Raw genomic sequence first — 20,651 nt, forward strand, 5'->3', positions numbered from 1 at the left:
TTGCTTCCCTCTGTTGTACTACAGCTTCTATTAAAAAAGACCGACACCACCACATGACGGACACTTTTGATCTTTGAAAGGTTTAAAAGGTTAAGGCTGCTGTCTGACTGTCATTCTCAACTACAAACTCCATATTCTTTGTGCCCCTGAATAAAAAATGGCTCCTCCCTGTCCTCCGCTGATGGGTAAAAGTAAACAAGCCGAGTAGCTCATGATTGCTGGGGAGTGGGCGCCACCTGGTGTTCATAAATGCAGCTACATCAATATATCACACTTGGCATCATTAGTGATGCACCTGTAATGTTTCATATGTTTATAGTGTTAGCTGTTTAGCACATGTGTGCTCATACACAGAGATACAGAGTAATGCAAACAGCCTCATATTTACAAACATGAGCTGACCTATGTCTGAGCTAAACTCAGAGGATATTTAGAATACATTCTTTGCGTTAAATGCAATGGTAGAAAATAATTCACATACTTTTGTGGCAATTACTGCTATCATTCACAGAAATATGCAGAATATGCCCTTAATTTATGTTTACAATTCATTACTGTATTGACAATCATGATATGAGGTACATGATATCATGCTGCAATATGTGCAGTATGCCATGCTATTGCATGCTTTCATCCATAGATTAGAAAGCTAGATACCATATTGTCTGTCGAGTTCTATGTGGCATACGTGAACGTGGATGCCATGTTGCTGGGGGCAAACACCTTACTGTCTATGGGCAACACTTGCCTGCAATCAGAGACACCTGTCTGATTTCCAATCAGAGACACCTGTTTCTCCATTGCCCTCCAGTGACCGTTGCCCCCACCATGATGGCAGCGATATTTACATATGTTCTGGAGCCCAATGCGGTATCTAGCTTTCTAATATCTATGCTTTCATCCTCAGAGGTGACAGAAATCACAGTGTCCTCTGACTGAATATCCTCAGGTGCAGACTCATCTGATGCATTCACAGGTAGGCTACACACATGACGATTATGCCTTAGCATGAACACAAACACAGGTCCGGCACACATTTCATAATGTGATAATATTTTCCTTGCATCCTGCAACAGTTTCTAGAAAAGAACTCCAAGGCTTTTGGAGTGGATCCAACTCCAAACTTGAGTATTGACAGATGCAGTGGTGATCTTAAGCTAAAAGCACTGTAGCTTAAATATTATTCTATTGCTGTAAGTTGCTTTGGATAAACTCGTCTGGCAAATGAATACATGCAAATGTGAGTCTGACCTCACCAATGTAACCGTGAGCTGAGTTGAAGGACATTACCCTTAAGAGGCCACAAAGGTCGAAGCTTCTACAGCTGCTGACCTGCTGGAAGACAGACCGGAGGGTGGAGAGGCAGTGGGATACGTGCCAAGGCTGAAGGTCACCTTCAAGATCGAGGGGAGTTTAACTCTGACATGCTGCTTTTTGTGTGTGTCTGTGTGTGTGTGTGTGTGTGTTTGTGTGTGTGTGTGTGTGTGTGTGTGTGTGTGGTGCTTTGAATTAGCAGTGTGCTACATCTTCACTGCATTTAACCATGTGTTTTGGGTGCATCGAGATGCTTCTGGTAATAGCACAGCCTTGAGAACAGCTGATTTCCTGGTTAGAATGACTTTGACCTTGAGCCATCCAACTGAATAAGTCATTACTACTATACGACAAGATAGAATCAAATAGAATTTAGACACAATGGTCTGTTAACTTTGCCAATGATGCCATCTGGATGAGTTTCTCACTGTCTGCACTCCGCAGCATTTTATACTATTTGATTTATTTTGTACTGTGTGTTGTTGTGAATATAACACACAGCCTTCACCATCAGTACATTTGACCAAAAAAGTGCTGGTCACTGTGAAGAGGGTCCAGACTTAATCAGCAACACAGGCAGACGTTATAAAAGCTTTGTGTGTTTATTTGAGCATAGTCCTGCCTTGAGATCAACACCCGGTGTTATCAGATTAAATCAAATATGCATACAATACAAACGAGAACACTAAAAGACACATCTTGGAAAAATTCTTCCCAAATTGCAAGTTTTTTTTTTTTATAGGTTCTTAAAATATTACAACACAGAATCAGTGCTGGGTCAACAAAGAACTGGACATGAAGTTCTTGTGAAAACCAAACACAACCCAAACACAGCAAATAGATACATTTACATGTTTATCATTGTTTGCCAGTATTAGTGTAAATGTAAATGTAATTACATTATGTACATCTGCAGTATTTTTTGAACGGTCGTTGTCACTATGGCAATGTTTCCTTCCCTTGGCAGTTATCTCTGAAGAATGGTCGCTGGTATAGAGGGGGCATGCCAGTCCAAGTCTTCAGCATCAAGATACACACACACACGCACGCACGCACACACGCACACATACAGACACACACACACACACACACACACACACACACACACACACACACACACACACACACACACACACACACACACACACACACACACACACACACACACACACACACCACACACACACACACACACACACACACGTCTATATTCATTTCACAGCTTTGATTAAGTGTTATTTTCTGTGAGACAGATTACGCTCCTCGCAAGATGCTGCAAGACTGATGGTGTGTGGGTGTGTGAGTGCATGTGTATTGCAAGGCATGTCTTTATGTGAGTGTGTGTGTGTGTGTGTGTGTGTGTGTGTGTGTGTGTGTGTGTGTGTGCGTGTGAGAATATCTCAACAAAATGTGTCACTTCCCTCATCATATTTGCTCGTGGTCACGTAGCCTGTTGACTGCATATGTTGATGGCATGGCAGACAATCTACTGAGAAGCCTGGCGATGAGGGAATGCCATTTGATCTCCAAACATCTGAGGTGCAGAGCAAGTCCAGCTGACGGTGGGATTTCTGCATCCTTGATGATTACTAATGACTGTGATAATTGAGAATACAGGAGTGACAGTGTAGGATACTGTTTAACAGCAATACAGAGTCTACAAAATACAATGGCAGTTCATTTTTTAAACTTCAAACAGGCACATTTTTGACTTAAATGTCATCTTCTTTTCATTTGGAATCCTCACATTGAGTTTATATAAATTAGGTTTTAACCACAACAAAGCACGCTTCACATAATTGGCAGTGACAAGTTTTTTTTGGGAATGTCACAACAATATTATCTTCCCAGGGGACAAACAAAATGAGTTCATCCCAGAGGGAACCCTTGGTCTTAATTCCCTTTCGTTTCTCTCTCTCTCTCTCTCTCTCTCTCTCTCTCACACACGCACACAAAATCAAAAGTCACCCACCGAACCCCTCTCATTCAAAAAGACACTGAACCAAAGCTGAAAGGCCAGACGTACACTACTGCAATGGAGCTCCATGCTCTAAAGAGGAATCCTGCCCCTTAAGCAAACATGATAGTCCCAATATAACACACTGGTGTCTTCCTACACACGCACAGTACAAACATATTCAAGGCAATGACCATCCGTCTGGATCAGGTGAGTCTAAATCCTCCATAGAAAATTCCGGCACAAAGAAAATGTCCCACTGATAAAATGTACTGGTTACAATTTACCACCATCATCACCAGAAGTCCACTTCTGTTTTCCTGTTTATTTGGAAAACAATGACCAAGGTCCAAGGTCAGTTCCACTTGCTTAAGGTGTGTGTTTGTATATGTATGTATGTGTGTGTGGGTGGGTGTGTGAATTTGTGCGTGAGTGAACTCACCCACCACATACAGTACAAACACACGTAAAAACTCATAGACATGTTTACACACACACACACACACATACAGACACACACACACAGGCATGTGTTCCTCTACAGTCAGGTGTCAGGTGGTCACACCGCTGGTGACCCCACAGTTCACTCCTAGCAGCTCAGCTAGTGGGGCATCTGTTGCACCCCTCCTCTTTCCCCCTCTATTCTCCCTCTTCCACCCTCTCCTGCCCCCTAGTGAAGAGAAGTCCGACAGCGCCCCCTGGTGGTGGGGAAGGGGGGTTTTAGGAGCCATCCTTGACCTCGGCACTCTCCGGTGGTGCTGGAGCTTCCTCTGAGGTGGGCGACTGGGCTCCACCTGGACCATCTGAGGAGAACACGGGACAAAGAGAGAGAGAGAGTGAGATGGACACACTGCACAGGTTAATGATTGCGGACATACTATTTGGTCTTTACATTTGGTCATTACTGGTCATTGTTGGAAGCAAATATCGGGGGGGGGGGGGGGGGTAGAGATAAAGAAAGAGATAGAGGTATAGTGAGTGAGTTAAGAGACAGAGAGAGACAGACAGACAGACAGACAGACACAAAGGTAGACAGACAGGGGCTGATACATAGAAAAAGACAGACAGACAGAGAGGAATAAAGAGAACATATGGAATAAAAAAAGATAGGGCAGACAAAAAGCCCCATGACAAGACACTCTGTGTCCAAGCCTGTATAGAAGCAGATAGACAGAGGCCTGGACAGACATGGATGCACTACAACCAGTGCATTCTGCCAATCAGTCTGACTGACTCTTCAGAGTGCAGGACAGAGGTTTTCAGACCGGACATAACGAGCCAAGCTGGGGGTTGCGGTAGCGATAGAGTAGTGGCTAAGGAGCTGGGCTAGCATGCAAATGGCCTGAAAAGTTGTAGGTTCAATACCCAGCTTGCACCGTTGTGCCCTTGCGCAACTTAACCCAGAGTTGCTCCAGGGACAATAGCCATTGTAATAACTGACATATGTAAGTTACTTTGGATAAAAGCGTGTGCTAAATGAATAAGGTGGGGATCACACTGACCAGCGGCAAGCGGCAGGTTTCCTATTGTTCTCTATGGTTCGGCAGCAGTGGCGTAATGCTAGTGTTGAACAAGCTGACCACTGAACTTGGTTCAACTTTCAAAGCGCAACGTGAGCGTATTCAATTGTCAGTTAAGGCAAACCATTTGTGTTACCATAGGAACGAGTTAAAAACGTATTATGGTCTGAACGTTGCGTTACGCTTGCCGCTGGCCTAACTGTAAATGGTGAGATGAATGGACCTGTGACGGAGAGTTCAGCCAGCTTGAGGGGCAGGTCAGTGGGGCTGACCCCCGCCGGGGAGCCCAGGATGTCGGGCAGGGCATTGCGCCGCCCCGAGCGGCTTGAGGAGGCAAAGTCCAACGCCGGCTCCACCTCGGTCATCTCAGGGTTCTGGGAGACAGACAAAGAGAAAAATGTATGTAGCATATGTACTGTATGTACAAACACATAATTGAAAACACATTAAAATACATTCGTTTTAAGAGTGTACTAGTAAGAAACCTGTGAGATCAGTAGAGAAAGTGAAACCATGATATGAGATATAAGGTAAGAATAGATTAGAGAAAGGGTACAGACATTGGTGATCACCATTCAGAGGTCATTTTAAGCACAGTATGTGTTCCCACTAGGGGGAGCACTTGTAACAAATGCTTGCTTGTTTCATCACCCTTCCTGCCGTGGGATGCTGTGTGTGTGTTCGTGTGTGTGTGTGTGTGTGTGTGTGTGTGTGTGTGTGTGTGTGTGTGTGTATGTGCGCCCATTTGCGTGTGCTGTTCTGAGTACAGCAGCAGCAGTGTTCCGTGTTTGTTGACAACACATGTCAGGAATATGTTTCCCTCTTCCCTCTCAGTCTCTCACAGCGTTTGTTCACCCCATGACTGCAGACCTCACGCTAAATGACCTCAGCCTCAGTGAGACATACCTGTGAGACTGAATCTGACAGTGGCACATTGTGAGAAGCAAACACTTTATATATATATATATGTATATATAGCAGAATCCACAATTGTGAGAAGCAAATACTTTTATAGTAGAATCCACATAAGAAGAACACAATGGTTAGTGGTGGTGGTGTTTGTCTGTCGTCATGGCAACTGGATGCAGGCTAAGTGACTGATGGATGTTCAACAATGATGTCAACCTCCATGTGCACACACACACACACACACAAACACACACACACACACCACATGTAAAAAATGCACACTTCTTTCACATTCTTCTACCTATATCAACACTGCCACTCACAAGACACATGTTAACACAGCAATTCAATTAAAGAACACAGATACAAATATAGCATGCACACACATGCACACACTTGAATGGACAGACTATAGGTATCTGTATATAGCTGAGAAACACAGTTTAACTCGAATGAACCTACCAAATAGTCGCTCTAAAAATGCAGCTTACACTGACATACACACACAAACACACACACACACACACACACAAAGCTGCTGTTTCTATGGTAACAGGAGGAAAATCACCTCTGGCAGACAAACATTTGAGTCTAGCTCTATTCTCTCCCTCTGTCTCTCTCACTCCCTCTCTTTCTCACTGTCTCTCCTCCCTCCTCTTGTTCCCTGTCTCCCTTTCTCTCTCCCTCATGTGATTCTCTTTTCAACCCCTTTCTCTTTCTCTCACTCCCCTTCTCGCTCCTCCCTCCCTCAACCACTTTCTTTCTCTCTCTCTCTCTCTCTCTCTCTCTCTCTCTCTCTCACACATCTCCCTTCCTGCCTCTCGGTGCTGTTAAAATAATCTGCCTCTCTGCTGGAACCTCTCATCATCTGCAGCCAGCTACAGCTCTCCCTCTGAAAGCTGCTTATTTGCACTGAGCCGCCCCTGAGAGCAACGCCTCATCTGGGCCAGAACCAGGCCAGCGCAGGGCCAGGGGTGGCCCGAGTATGTTGAAATGAGAGCCACACTCTTGCACCTGTTCTCATTACCACAAGGACCACAGCACATGCTGTCTGCCAAACAGGGATGGGAGACAAGCAAGCACTAATTAAATGTAAGTAGTGCACAATAAAAGTTTTTCCTTAAACACAAGCAGCGAGCACTCACACACACACACACACGCACACACACACACACACACACACACACACCTTTGAAACTGTCAAGGTGAAGCTACAGCCTGGCCATCTGCTCGATCACAGTTGCAGTCAAACCCCTTACCAGGCAGAGTTTAGAGTTATTCGTCAGGAGGTCAGAGGTGTGTGTGTGTTTGGGTGAGTGTGAATGTGTGTGTGTGTGTGTGTGTGTGTGTGTGTGTGTGTGTGTGTGTGGGGTGTGTGTGTGTTTGGGTAAGTGTGAGTGTGTGTGTGTGTGTGTGTGTGTGTGTGTGTGAGCGAGAGAGACAAAAAGAGAGAGAAAGAAATGTCAACTAGGGATGGTGTAAACAAGGCCGTAAAGGATATCAACATGATACTTAATAAAGCAGCTTTCAAAGCTGACCTCATAAGGCAAAAACGGAAGCCTTTAAAAAGGAAAAATACTGACGAATACTGACAAATGGTTTGATCAAGAATGCAAGACCATCAGAAAAGACCTGAGGAAAATTAAAACATTGCCAACCAAACAGCCCAGCCTTACACATTAATTACAATGAAATTCCAAAAAAATATAAACATACAATTCGGAACAAAAAAACAAACGTATAGCCAAAAGAAAATCATTTCTGGGATATGTGGAACTATTTCAACACAAAGGAACCACAAGCATTACCTATCCAAATGGCAACATCTGGAGAGCACACTTAGAAGATCTATACAAAGACATACCAATTAACAAAATCAATTCAGATCAACATTTGATAAAAGAAAAACGGCAATAACTAGAATAAAAAATTTAAAACAACCAAAACCTCCTTGACATTCTGCAGAAACATTTTACAGAGAAAAACTCCAACAAATGCATCTAGAGCAACAAAAGAGCACTGCCGGTACATTTTCTTAATCACCTTAAATCCAGCCCACAAGACACCCTTCATTCTAAAGCCCTCCAAACCCAAGAGCTGAGCCCAGAGAAAAGTCCCCTACATCCAGGGCCAGGTTAAGGTCATCTGGCGCCCGGGGCAGAGGCCTCCCCGAGCCCCCCCCCCCCCACCCCCTCCGATTTTTTTTCCAATATATATTACTATTATTATTATTATTATCAATATACATAAGAAAGAGAGAGAGAGAGAGACAGAGAGAGGCAATTAAATTATGACAGACATAATGTAAAAATTAAATTTGCATTTATATTGTGGAACCGTATAACCAACATACAATTGTACCAACATACAAAAAACAAGTAGCCTACAAACATGGGGCAATGCACACAAAAAAATCAACCATGAAATAGTACCCAGGTCAGACTAAAATGTGCAACTCCCGAACTCTGAACTCATGAAACATTGTAGCCTAGAGTTTGGCGCGCACGCACACAGCCACATCATGATGCATTGTAACACACTGTCTGTAATACACTGTAACACGCAGCCCTAGCCAGCCACGACGTCAAATACATTGAAACACGCAGTCTAGCGCACACACACAGCTCAACCACATCAAATACAAACAAGGGGGGTGTCGTATGGAGTGGGATAGCTGTCAAAATATTCGTGTCCATAGATTTGATACACGTGCGTATTTGTCTGTAGTTGTGCATAAAATAATTATTTGTGAATTCTCGAATGAGTCCAGTCGTGCATAAAATATATTGTGTGTATGTTATCCATCAGAATACGGATGGGAAAAAATATGAATTCAAAATTACAAGTACGAAATCAAACTTTACATTTAGGCTTTCTTTGGTACGAGTACGACTTCGCACAAGTGACTCAACTGTCAAAATACGTCATCGCCGCATTCACAGGCATTACTTGTTGAGAAAAGAAACATAGATCGAGATCAAGACTGCGCATGCGCTAAGACGAATCCGGCGGGGGCAGTGCCATTACTGCGGGTTAGGCACGTCGGCGCTAACGTTTGTGATAGCTGATAGCTACCTGTGGAGTTGAACAAATCGTCTTTTTCCCCCTTTGTTTATTGTCTTACGATGTCGGGAAGAACCTGTTGTGTGTTCGGCTGTTACAACAGCAGTGGGAAAATACAGATATGGAACAAAAATATATAAGTTCCCCCGCCGTTATTACACAGCCTGCCCCTGTGTAACACCATACATAAGCACTACACAGATTCCCAGGGCGAGCCGAAGACCAAGCTGTTTGTCAGAAGTGGATTGTGAACATCAACCGAAAGGATTTTGTTCCGAACAAACATATCGCGGTAAGTTTTGTTTAACAGTATCAATCTTAAATCTTGCCAGTTGCCACCATGACTAGCATGCTGTTGTCTAGTCTTGCATGGCGATACTTTAACGCTATCTATTGGTGTGTTAAGACATGGCACCAAATATTTGACGTAGAAGCAAAACTGTAAAGTAAGTGTGTGCTAGGAACTTCGGTATAGTCGCCAGAATAATTATCTCCATCAACTAAATGGCACTATTGAAAAATGATTCGCTTTAACTACTAACGTTAGGGCAGCCATGGTGGCCATCAAATCAACATGATTTGGCATTACAAACAGAAAACGTATGGAGTTCGGGGGCAGGCGACACTATGCTAGTTGCAAGATTGCTTTCCTTCTTTGGTAACGTTAGGCTAACCATGAAAACATCAGTCATTTGGAAAGATCTTATTGCGTTTTCCTCCGATTCAGTATTGTAATAAACAGTTTTTGGGTAGCACTCACATTTAAAACTCACTTGGATATTTGATGTAGATGTTGTGCAAAATGTTCATGATTGTTTTTGGGTTAAATTTGTTGCTGTGCTGAGTTATTGTCTACATGTAAGTCAATGTCCTTTTCTATTTGTATTTTATCAGGGGTCAATGTCATCTCCCAAACCTCAATGGCACCTCCCAAAAGAAGATGGCATCCAGCGTCCAGATATTGCAGACCACAACTACAGTTTTAAGTCAACAAAAGACTGTGACACAAACTGATCAGTGTAGGCCTATGATTTGGATGACAAAGACTCAAAATTTACACAGGCTTGGGCATGGACAGTTTTTGGCAATTTTTGTACACCATTATGGCTTTTCACTCACAACTAAGGACCATCAAGTTAGCTGTCCCTGAACAACTGTTGCTTGTTCTAATGAGGCTCCGTCCATACTTCCACACAGGGATTTGTTGATAAATCTATACTTACCTTTTGAATTACTACTGTTTAGTGTGTCTCTTTACCCATATTTCCACACAGGGATTTATTCATTAATCTATTCTTACCTTTTGAATAACTACTGTTTAGTGTCTTTTTTGTACATACTTCCACACAGGGATTTATTGATTAATCTATGCCTACCTTTTGAACCACTACTTTTTAGTGTACCTTTTTGGCCCTTATATCCACACAGAGAATTATATTTATATTTGAATCGTTAGTTTAAATTTGAGCCATTACTGTTGATATCCTGTCTAAATATTTTCCACAGAGACTGACCTGGTCCAGTCTATTTGACCTCGGCCTAGTAGCATATTTGAACCTTTTTGTACATATGGCCGATACAAACTTTTCTTATCTGTCGTCCCTCGTTGGTGGAACGCACTACCTGTTCCTACTAGAGCAGGAACATCCCTCGACATCTTCAAAAATGTCTGAAAACCCAGGTCTTCAGAGATCATCTCCTCTCATAGCACTACTACAGACAATTGCACTCATTAATGCACTTATTGTGGTTTTTTTTTATTGTTAGAATTGCTCTTAAAAGCTTTAAATGTTGCAAGTCGCTTTGGCTAAAAAGCGTCAGCCAAATGTAATGTAATGTAATTGTAGTAATAATAATATAACAACAATTGGTATGTGTGATACATGTATTGTATAAATTAAATGAAGTGTCAAGTTCAAATAAACTAATTAATACATCAACAACTGTTCTTTATTCCATTGTGCACAAGTTCCAAGCACATGTGTCTTGTGAGGGCTGAAGACATCTTTTGGGAGGTGCTCTTCCAGATGACATTGACCCCTGATAAAATACAAATATAGAGAAAAGGACATTGACTTACATGTAGACTATAACTAAGCACAACAACAAATTTAACCCAAAAACAAACATCTACATTAAATATCCAAGTGAGTTTTAAATGTGAGTGCTACCCAAAAACGGTTTAGTACAATACTGAATCAGAGGAAAACGCACAAAGATCTTTCCAAATGACTGATGTTTTCATGGTTAGCCTAACGTTACCAAAGAAGGAAAGCAATCTTGCATAGTGTCGCCTGCCCCCGAACTCCATACGTTTTCTGTTTGTAATGCCAAATCATGTTGATTTGATGGCCACCATGGCTGCCCTAACGTTAGTAGTTAAAGCGAATCATTTTTCAATAGTGCCATTTAGTTGATGGAGATAATTATTCTGGCGACTATACCGAAGTTCCTAGCACACACTTACTTTACAGTTTTGCTTCTACGTCAAATATTTGGTGCCATGTCTTAACACACCAATAGATAGCGTTAAAGTATCGCCATGCAAGACTAGACAACAGCATGCTAGTCATGGTGGCAACTGGCAAGATTTAAGATTGAATAAGATTGAAAACTTACCGCGATATGTTTGTTCGGAACAAAATCCTTTCGGTTGATGTTCACAATCCACTTCTGACAAACAGCTTGGTCTTCGGCTCGCCCTGGGAATCTGTGTAGTGCTTATGTATGGTGTTACACAGGGGCAGGCTGTGTAATAACGGCGGGGGAACTTATATATTTTTGTTCCATATCTGTATTTTCCCACTGCTGTTGTAACAGCCGAACACACAACAGGTTCTTCCCGACATCGTAAGACAATAAACAAAGGGGGAAAAAGACGATTTGTTCAACTCCACAGGTAGCTATCAGCTATCACAAACGTTAGCGCCGACGTGCCTAACCCGCAGTAATGGCACTGCCCCCGCCGGATTCGTCTCAGCGCATGCGCAGTCTTGATCTCGATCTATGTTTCTTTTCTCAACAAGTAATGCCTGTGAATGCGGCGATGACGTATTTTGACAGTTGAGTCACTTGTGCGAAGTCGTACTCGTACCAAAGAAAGCCTAAATGTAAAGTTTGATTTCGTACTTGTAATTTTGAATTCATATTTTTTCCCATCCGTATTCTGATGGATAACATACACACAATATATTTTATGCACGACTGGACTCATTCGAGAATTCACAAATAATTATTTTATGCACAACTACAGACAAATACGCACGTGTATCAAATCTATGGACACGAATATTTTGACAGCTATCCCACTCCATAGTGTCGCAGCCGATAACGGTAACGTTGTCAGGGACAGGGGTAGTATGCCTAGACGTGGACTTATCCCTATTTTGATCCTCGTTTTGAAAAAAGTGGACAGGGCACCTGCAGGAATGAATGCGATGGTACGCACACACATAACTTCCAACGCTTTGATAATATCCCGGTTAGGTTCCTGCATTGGTCAGTTAAAAAGTAGCCTACATACTGTAGTAGGCTAATAACATCCACATGCAATATCTTTATAACAACAACGCCTAACAACGACCTATTTATTTGGACAACTTTGTATAGCCCTATAAAGGCTAAAGTTACCTAGTTTTGTTCTAGCGAAGGCTACGTTCACGTATGGCTTTAAACAGTGGTAATGCTAGCCTAACGTTTTGACAAGCAATAATCTTGCCTACCTTGTGCTTGCGGCTTGCCCATTTGAAATAACTCGCTTTGCTGTCTCCATCCTTTCTGTTTTCGTTGTTTAAAAAAACGTGTTATATCCATGAGTCTCGAGTTAATGAATTAGCTTACCATTGTGTGCTGATAACCAGCATAGATAGTAATAGAAAACAACAAGCTAGCCTACAACTTCTGTAGCATGCCTGTGTATCTCTCCTGCTCAAACAAAAGGTGCGCGCATGCATAGTTCTGCATAAAGTTGATTTTGATAACGTTACAAACTTTACTTTACAGAAAATTGTAAATAGCCTACTGGCATGCAGTTAATGGAATAGGCTACTGTGCAGAGTTGAGAAGTTATGGTAGCCTAGGCCAATTTGGTGTGAATACACACACACAGGGGAAATTCTCTCTCGTTGTTGAGTAGCCTGGCTGATACGCACAGTGCGTACGGTCATGGCTTTGGCGCGCCTTACTGAGAACATCTGGCTGAAGCTCTCTCTTTTTTCGAGATCCGCTTTCATATTTCGTAATTGTCTCATGCGAAGCCATTGTTGTCTGTGATAGCATGCATTGATACGGGCAAAAACAGGTGACGATAAGACACTTGTTTTCTTTTTTAAATGTCCCGCGCCGGGGCCCCCTAGTGGCCTTGGCCCGGGGCAGCAGCCCCTTTGCCCAATGCCCAAACGCGGCCCTGCCTACATCAGTTGTTGCAAAGACTAACTGACCTGCACCAAACACACTCTGACCGGTCTCACAACAACACTGTTTTCCAAAAAACAATCAGAGTAAACCAAATTATGAAGCAATGTAAAGAAGCCTATTTAGAACATTGGAAAGAGAAAACTAAAAATCAAAGCAGATTAGAAAGTTATCTGGCTCTAAACCGGGAATATAAATGTGCAAAATATCTCTCTACTGTCAGAGATAGAAAACAGAGACCCTAACCAAATGCAGGCTAGGTGACCACAAATTGGAAATTGAAAAAGGAAGACACCAAAAATCAGGGCAACCAAAAGAACCGAGAACATGTGTTAACTGCACGACAGGTGAGGTCGAGACAGAGATGCACTTCCTTTTACAATGTACAGTAAATCCTTCAATCACATAAGAAGCCTTTTCTTCAGCAAATTCAATTAAAAAATTCCTGATGACATCAAAATGATAGATACTATTAGGAGAAGGAGATAGGACATATCTTGCTGCCCAATATGTATTAACAAGCCACAACCTGAGGAACAGTGAGTGACCTATACAGACAAACAAACACGCTCACACTCACACAAATACTCTATCATATACTGCATTTTATTTTACTTTATTTATTTTATTAATTGCTTTGGCAATATGAGTGACCTTGTCATGCCAACAAAGCATTTTGAATTTGAAAGAGAGAGACTCGAGACATCTTCATCCAAATTTAATTTTGTTTGGCTTGATCACACAATGAAGAGCTCCACAGGTTACTGTACATTTCCTCTCTGCCATCTTCACATTCTCTCTTCTCTAGCTATTTCTTTCTTCCTGCCATCTCATTCACATGACAGGGCTTCTATTTCTGAAAGCTTAAACTCCCTCACTCTACCCTGGGAGGAAATATAGAACTACATCTCAGAAACACCATTGACACCCTCTCATTACACGTTGCTTGTTTATATGAGCATGTGTGCATATGTGTGTGTGTGTGTGTGTGTGTGTGTGTGTGTGTGTGTGACAGAGCAAGAGAAAAGGAGAGAACAGGAGCAATAAAGCTATGGATATGCTGATGGCCACAGGTAAGAAATGGCAGGATCATTTGCTTTCAACTCTGGAAGTGTCCACAAAGATTTGTTAACCTTTCTTTTTACCTTCTTCTCCCAAGGCCTCTCTCTCTTTTCCTTCCTCTCTCTCTCTTCATTCCTCTCTCTCGCTCCATTCCTTCCTCTCTCTCTCTTCATTCCTCTCTCTCGCTCCATTCCTTCCTCTCTCCCTCTCTCATTTTCTTTGAGCTCTTTTTGTTCTCTTCCTGCTCTCTTCTCCCCTTTCACTTTGATTCATTTTCTTCTCTCTCTCTCACACACCTTCTTTCCCCCCATCTCTTTTCTCTCTCTTTCTCTCTCTACTCCCTCCTTCTCTCCCTCCTCTCCCTATCCCCCATGTCGGAGCGCAGTGGCGGTGTGTCAAGGCCCCTCTTTGTCTCAGCTGTCCAGGCCAAGAAGACAGGCTGTAATTAGGCCGTGGCAGCTCTGCAGCTGCTTGCCGTGCGCGCGGTGGGTGGCAGACAGCTAGAGGACAAAGGAGGGAGGAAGCAGACGCACACACAGCCTGCCCGCCTGGACCACAATGCACTGGGGCACGGCAGGACAGACCGAGTGACGGGGGGACACAAACTCCATTTGGGTCTGATGATTCTCTTTTTATATTCACCCTCAGTTGGTCCAAAACATACACACACACACACACACACACACACACACACACACACACACACACACACACACACACACACACACACACATACTAATGCTTTTTAGCTTTGGAGATGATTATGGGTCACAGTTTTCTACTTGTTGTGGATCCAAAGGACATCTCCATAGCAACGAGAGAACACGGCATCCACACTTTAATAAATGTGTAATTGAGGTCAGAGGTGCCTGCGATCATCGTCTCTCCATGACAGCGCTCTAAGTAGATCTGAGGCTCATCTAACAACAGCACCATTGAGACTAATGCTTGGGGAGAGATATGAATGAGAATGAAACCAAGCCCTACTTAACCACACGCGGACATGAATGGCTTCGCATCTGCTGTGAGGGATGGAGCTTTTCCTAGTAAAATGGGTCACTTCTGTTGGGTTAATAGGAACACATTGTCACAGAGACATTTCATCTGCCTTTTTCTGAACAACTGCAAGTTTCCCTTTCACTTGTAATGTCAGTTTATTGCATGGCTGTAATCATACAGGCTGGTACAGAGTGGGTCAGACTGATTTCCTCACTTTGAGAGATCAAAGTTAGAGCGTCTCGAGATCTCGAATCATTAATCCAGGAACTGAAGGAACTGTGTATGGCTACAAACAAGTCATAAATACCTATACATATAGCCACAAATTGTGAGAGCAGTTAAAGTTGATAATATTATCTGATAATTTCTGTTGATTACTTTGTTACAGGTCAAGCTAGACGTACTTATCTTAATTGGATCTATTGCATTGTCATTCAGTTTTATGATTTGAAACATTTTAATCACGGAAGTAGAGATACAAAGACTCACAGTGCCAGTCTTGGCAAATTTATATGACAAGGTTATATGTCCAAAGGTCAAGGTTTATAGTTTCAGTTTCACCTGTGCTGTTGATTTTATATGCTGTCAGTCAGGAAAATTCTAGGATCTTCTATGATAATAGTCTGCAAGAGTGCCACATGACAAAACAATGACAAGTCACTGTAAAATGATGGGAATAAGTACATTCCTGTATCATTAATATACACTGGTCTTTTGTAAACACATTTAACACAAACTCAGTGACTGAGAGGTCTAAACCATCCTCTAAGACCCAGATGATGGTGACACTCTGATTTATGCCTTTGTATGGGCTGGCTGGTGAGGGGCAGAGGATTTTCAGCACCATGGACAGCAGAGTGCTGCTGTGTGTTGTTGGGGTTGAGCTGTGTTGGGCTGGGCTGGGTTGTGCTGGGTTGTGCTGGGTTGTGCTGGGCTACGCTGGGGTTGAGCTGTACAGGGCTAGGGTTGTGCTGTGCTGGCCTGTGTTGTGCTGGGCTGGGCTGGGGTGGGGTTGTGCTGGGCTGGGCTGTGTTGTGCTGGGCTGGGCTGGGGTTGAGCTGGGCTGGGCTGGGGTTGTGCTGGGCTGGGCTGGGGTTGAGCTGGGCTGGGGTTGTGCTGGGCTGGGCTGGGGTTGTGCTGGGCTGTGTTTGGCTGGGGTTGGGCTGTGCTACTAGATGGATCTGTGGCTGAGGCTGCACTGCTGCCCTGTCTGTTTGTCTTCCATCAGACACCATAAGGGGGTGAGGAGCAAAAAAAGATACAACTGTGTGTGTGTGTGTGTGAGAGAGAGAGAATGTGTGAGAGAGAGAAAGAGAGGGGAGGGCGAGAGAGAGAGAGAGAGAGAGAGTGGAGGGAGGGAGGGTGGTATAGTAAGAGAGAGAGAGAGAGATGTGAGATAGGGAAAAAGATTGTGTGAGGGAAAGCAGATGATGCATGGAGAGAATAGGGGATGTGTGAGGGAATATGTGCTACAGAGAGAGTGTGGTGGAGAAATATGTGCTCTGCGTCTCACATAAGCATGAATGTGTAAATAAGCCCCTCATACCCATATGTGTTCAGCCTCAGTGTAACCCTTCAAGACTATTTTCAGCTCTCTATTCAGTCAGCATACTTACTTCCTACTTCCTGCCTACAGCTACTGTCTTCCAATCTCTTTCTTACTCACCAACTCATGTTACAGCAACTATTTGACGCTTTTTGAGTTGTGTTTCTATAAGTAACTACTTTTGATTCCGTCTTTGAAATACTCTGGATGATATAGGGTCCCTTGCATGATATATACACACACACACACTAGCCTTTTTTCTTAGCTATCCAGCCTATGCACCTATAGTCCTGTAAGTAGTAAATGGATGCATTTATATAGCGCTTTTCTCCTCCGAGCACTTAAAGCACTGTACAATGTCATTCCTCACATTCACCCAGTCACACACACACTCATACACTGATGGCGGAGGCTGCCATGCAAGGCGCCAACCTGCACGTCGGGATCAGTGTGGGGTTCGGTGTCTTACTTAAGGACACTTCGTTTAGCTGGTTCCCAGGAATGTTGGGGTAAAAGTAACGTGCATCATTGCTCATTGCCAGAGTGTCTCGCAGAGAAAATTCCATTGTGCTCTCGCGAGAACTCTTTTAGCAACATTATTTGAATTTCCCCTTGGGGATCAATAAAGTATCTATCTATCTATCTATCTATCTATCTATCTATCTTTCTATCTATCTATTTCCCAAGAGACAGCCTTTTATGTCTTTGAGGGCGTTTGCTTGCTATAGTTTTGGAGACGAATACTCCATAAAGCTGTTAAATAGCATAACTTATTATAGTTAATCATTTTATTCTATAGGTCTCTCACCATTATAAATGCACCATTTCATACTCTCTATACATCACCCCATCTCTCTCTCTCTCTCTCTCTCGGCATTGTCCCAGTGTTTCTCCTAAATCAGGTCAGTCTGTGCCCATCATGTCACACTGCACTGTGAGTCACAGCAACAGAGATGAGGTCAGCATATTCAGCGCACACACACACACACACACACACACACACACACACACACACACACACACACAAACATAAACAAACACGCACACACACACATAAACAAACGCGCGCACACTCACACACATAAACAAATGTGCGCACACTCACAGACATAAACAAACGCACACACACGCACGCACGCGCACACACACACACACACACACACACAAACACACCACCACCACTACCATCACAACTCTTCAACTTCACACACATCCTCCCCAAAACACACATGACTACCTAACTACCCACAGACCTGCAAACCAAAATAGGGCTGCACGATTTGGGGAAAATATCTCATTGCGATTTTTCTGACAGATATTGCGATTGTGATTTGCAATATGATTTTTGAATGTCTTGAATTGATTCAGTTCAATATTCAAAATGTTCATATTCATATGTAACTGTGCAGCCCTAAACCAAACCAAACAGCAGCTTCCAGGCTGATCCAGCTCTGCTCCTGCTGCTGGTCTGTCAGCTCTGTGTCACATGTGGACCGGACCTACGCCAGAGTCGCAAGTTACCCACCACTCTCTCTGTGTCACATGTGGACCTGACCTACGCCAGAGTCGCAAGTTACCCACCACTCTCTCTGTGTCACATGTGGACCTGACCTAAGCCAGAGTCGCAAGTTACCCACCACTCTCTCTGTGTCACATGTGGACCTGACCTACGCCAGAGTCGCAAGTTACCCACCACTCTCTCTGTGTCACATGTGGACCTGACCTACGCCAGAGTCGCAAGTTACCCACCACTCTCTCTGTGTCACATGTGGACCGGACCTACGCCAGAGTCGCAAGTTACCCACCACTCTCTCTGTGTCACATGTGGACCGGACCTAAGCCAGAGTTGCAACCCACCACTCTCTCGGCAGATGGAAAAAAGAACGCTTCAGAAAGAAAAACTCCTACCACGCATTTGTTCCAATCCTTCAGTAAACTAATTCTAATTAACACAACACAACTCTACAGTGCAGCCAGGTACAGTAGATGCACTAATTAGTGAAATCCTCTGTATATGGGCAAAACCAAATGATGGTAGGAGCTGGAGCATTCCACCTCAGCTCTGTAGTTGCTACCACTGCCGTCAACGCCAAACAAGACAAGAAACAAAAAAAGAAAATGGCACCTTTCTTTTTTCATCTCCCTTTGTGCCAGGGGCCATACTTTAGTGTGAACACATTCAGTAAAAGCTTTTGCACTTCCGACATCTTTGGAGAATTATATAAAGAGACCCTGTGATAGGAGGGGAAAAAATGGTCTAGGATTACTCCCCTTCCTCTATTTATAGTCTCTAGGATCATGTTCATACGTTGAGCACCTCTCTTCGCTTCCATGGTAACCGCGGTGCTGTACATCACTGGATCACAGCACTGGGGAGCTAACGAGCTGGGGATGGAGGCTCGGATGTGTGAGATTCTTCCAGTGTCGGTCTGTGGCGGTGTGGCGATTTCAGCGGTGGCTGTCTTGAAAGGCCAGCGCTGGACTTTAGGTATACGCAGTGAAGCGATGCTGAGCTGGCAGGGAGACAGATGTGGCTCTTTGAGAGATCATGTGTTGTGACTTTGGGAGGTGCCTGAGACAGGGCGAGGAGATCAGAGGAGACAAGAGGGAGAGTGTGTGTGTGTGTGGAGGGGGGTGGGAGGTGTGTGTGTATGTGTGTGTGTGGAGGTGATGGGGTGAAGGGGGACAGGCAGGTACACATTTTCCATCAATGCCACACATTTCCTTTCATCCTCACAGACAACTCAACCAATGTCCACTTGGGTGTGGCGTGCACACACACACACACACACACACACACACACACACACACACACACACACACACACACAAATAAATCACCATCACCACAAAAGCACAGGAGTATAGACTCATGGGAAATAGCCATAACACACATTCATCCACAGGGCCCAAAATAAGCTAATCGCTTCCCTCCTCCCCTGGCTCCTAAATGAGACCCAGGAGAGCGGTAGGACTACGTCTCCCATAATTCACCAGACACAAGCCCAAGACAGCTGTTTGAAACAGAGAGTGTGTGAGAGAGAGGTAGACAGAGAGAGATGCAGGCACACAGGGGACACAAAGGGGAGTGACAGAGAGGGAGAGAGAGAGAGAGAGAGAGAGAGGGAGGAGAGAGAGTGACTGTTAGCTGCTCCAGGATGAGAATTGCAGTGACGGGTTTGTATGACTCTCCTGAGATGCTAGGAAAAGCAGGACGACTGGCTGTGGACCCACCCAACCATGCAGTTGTCTAATCTGCAGCGATGACACATGTGTCAGGAAAGGATTCTTAGTCATCCCCAAAAGCACTGATGTCACTGCCAGAGCAACACATTATTTATTGACCTGGGTCAGTGACAGGGGGCTCTCTTGCTGTTGTGCTGCTGTGTTTTTATTTTTTATTTATTTTTTTGTGGGGGGAGTTGTGTTTTGTGGTGGTTGATTTTTTTTTGTGGTTGTTGTGTAGCCCAGTGTTGTGTAGTTGTTGTATAGTTGTTGTGTTGCACAGTTGTGTAGTTGTTGTGTAGCCCAATGTTGTGTTGTTGTGTAGCTGTTGTGTAGCCCAGTGTTGTGTTGTTGTTGTGTAGCCCAGTGCTGTGTTGTTGTTGTGTAGCCCAGTGCTGTGTTGTTGTTGTGTAGTTGTAGTGTAGTTGTTGTGTAGCCTACTGCTGTGTTGTTGTGTAGTTGTAGTGTAGCCCAGTGCTGTGTAGTTGTTGTGTAGCCCAGTGCTGTGCTGTTGTTGTGTAGCCCAGTGCTGTGTAGTTGTTGTGTAGCCCAGTGATGTGTAGTTGTAGTGTTGCCCAGTGCTGTGTAGTTGTAGTGTAGCCCAGTGTTGTGTAGTTATTGTGTAGCCCAGTACTGTGTAGTT

General features: G+C 43.7%; 1 protein-coding gene and 1 long non-coding RNA gene across 2 annotated transcripts in view; both read right to left on the bottom strand.

The window, feature by feature from the left end:
* Positions 1 to 3,962: 3,962 nt before the first annotated feature.
* The window catches only part of LOC143140240 (cAMP-dependent protein kinase inhibitor beta-like), a 40,651-nt gene continuing 23,962 nt past the window's right edge, over positions 3,963 to 20,651 (bottom strand). Inside the window, exons 2-3 of the mRNA XM_076301038.1 lie at positions 5,015 to 5,165; positions 3,963 to 4,074 (exon numbers count right to left, since the gene is read on the bottom strand). Of these exons, the coding sequence (XP_076157153.1) occupies positions 3,992 to 4,074; positions 5,015 to 5,156 (225 nt within the window). The 5' untranslated portion in view covers positions 5,157 to 5,165 and the 3' untranslated portion in view covers positions 3,963 to 3,991. The remainder of the gene's footprint in view (positions 4,075 to 5,014; positions 5,166 to 20,651) is intronic.
* Positions 10,696 to 11,525, bottom strand: LOC143140239 (uncharacterized). The gene is made up of 2 exons (XR_012990593.1): positions 11,383 to 11,525; positions 10,696 to 10,803 (listed from the first exon to the last, which is right to left on the bottom strand). It is a non-coding gene; the product is annotated as an uncharacterized LOC143140239 (long non-coding RNA).

Source organism: Alosa pseudoharengus, unplaced genomic scaffold, assembly GCF_046254945.1.
Source record: "Alosa pseudoharengus isolate Yale_2024_CS ecotype anadromous, Long Island Sound unplaced genomic scaffold, YU_APseudo_1.1 YU_APseudo_1.1_scf_23, whole genome shotgun sequence".
NCBI lineage: Eukaryota > Metazoa > Chordata > Actinopteri > Clupeiformes > Clupeidae > Alosa > Alosa pseudoharengus.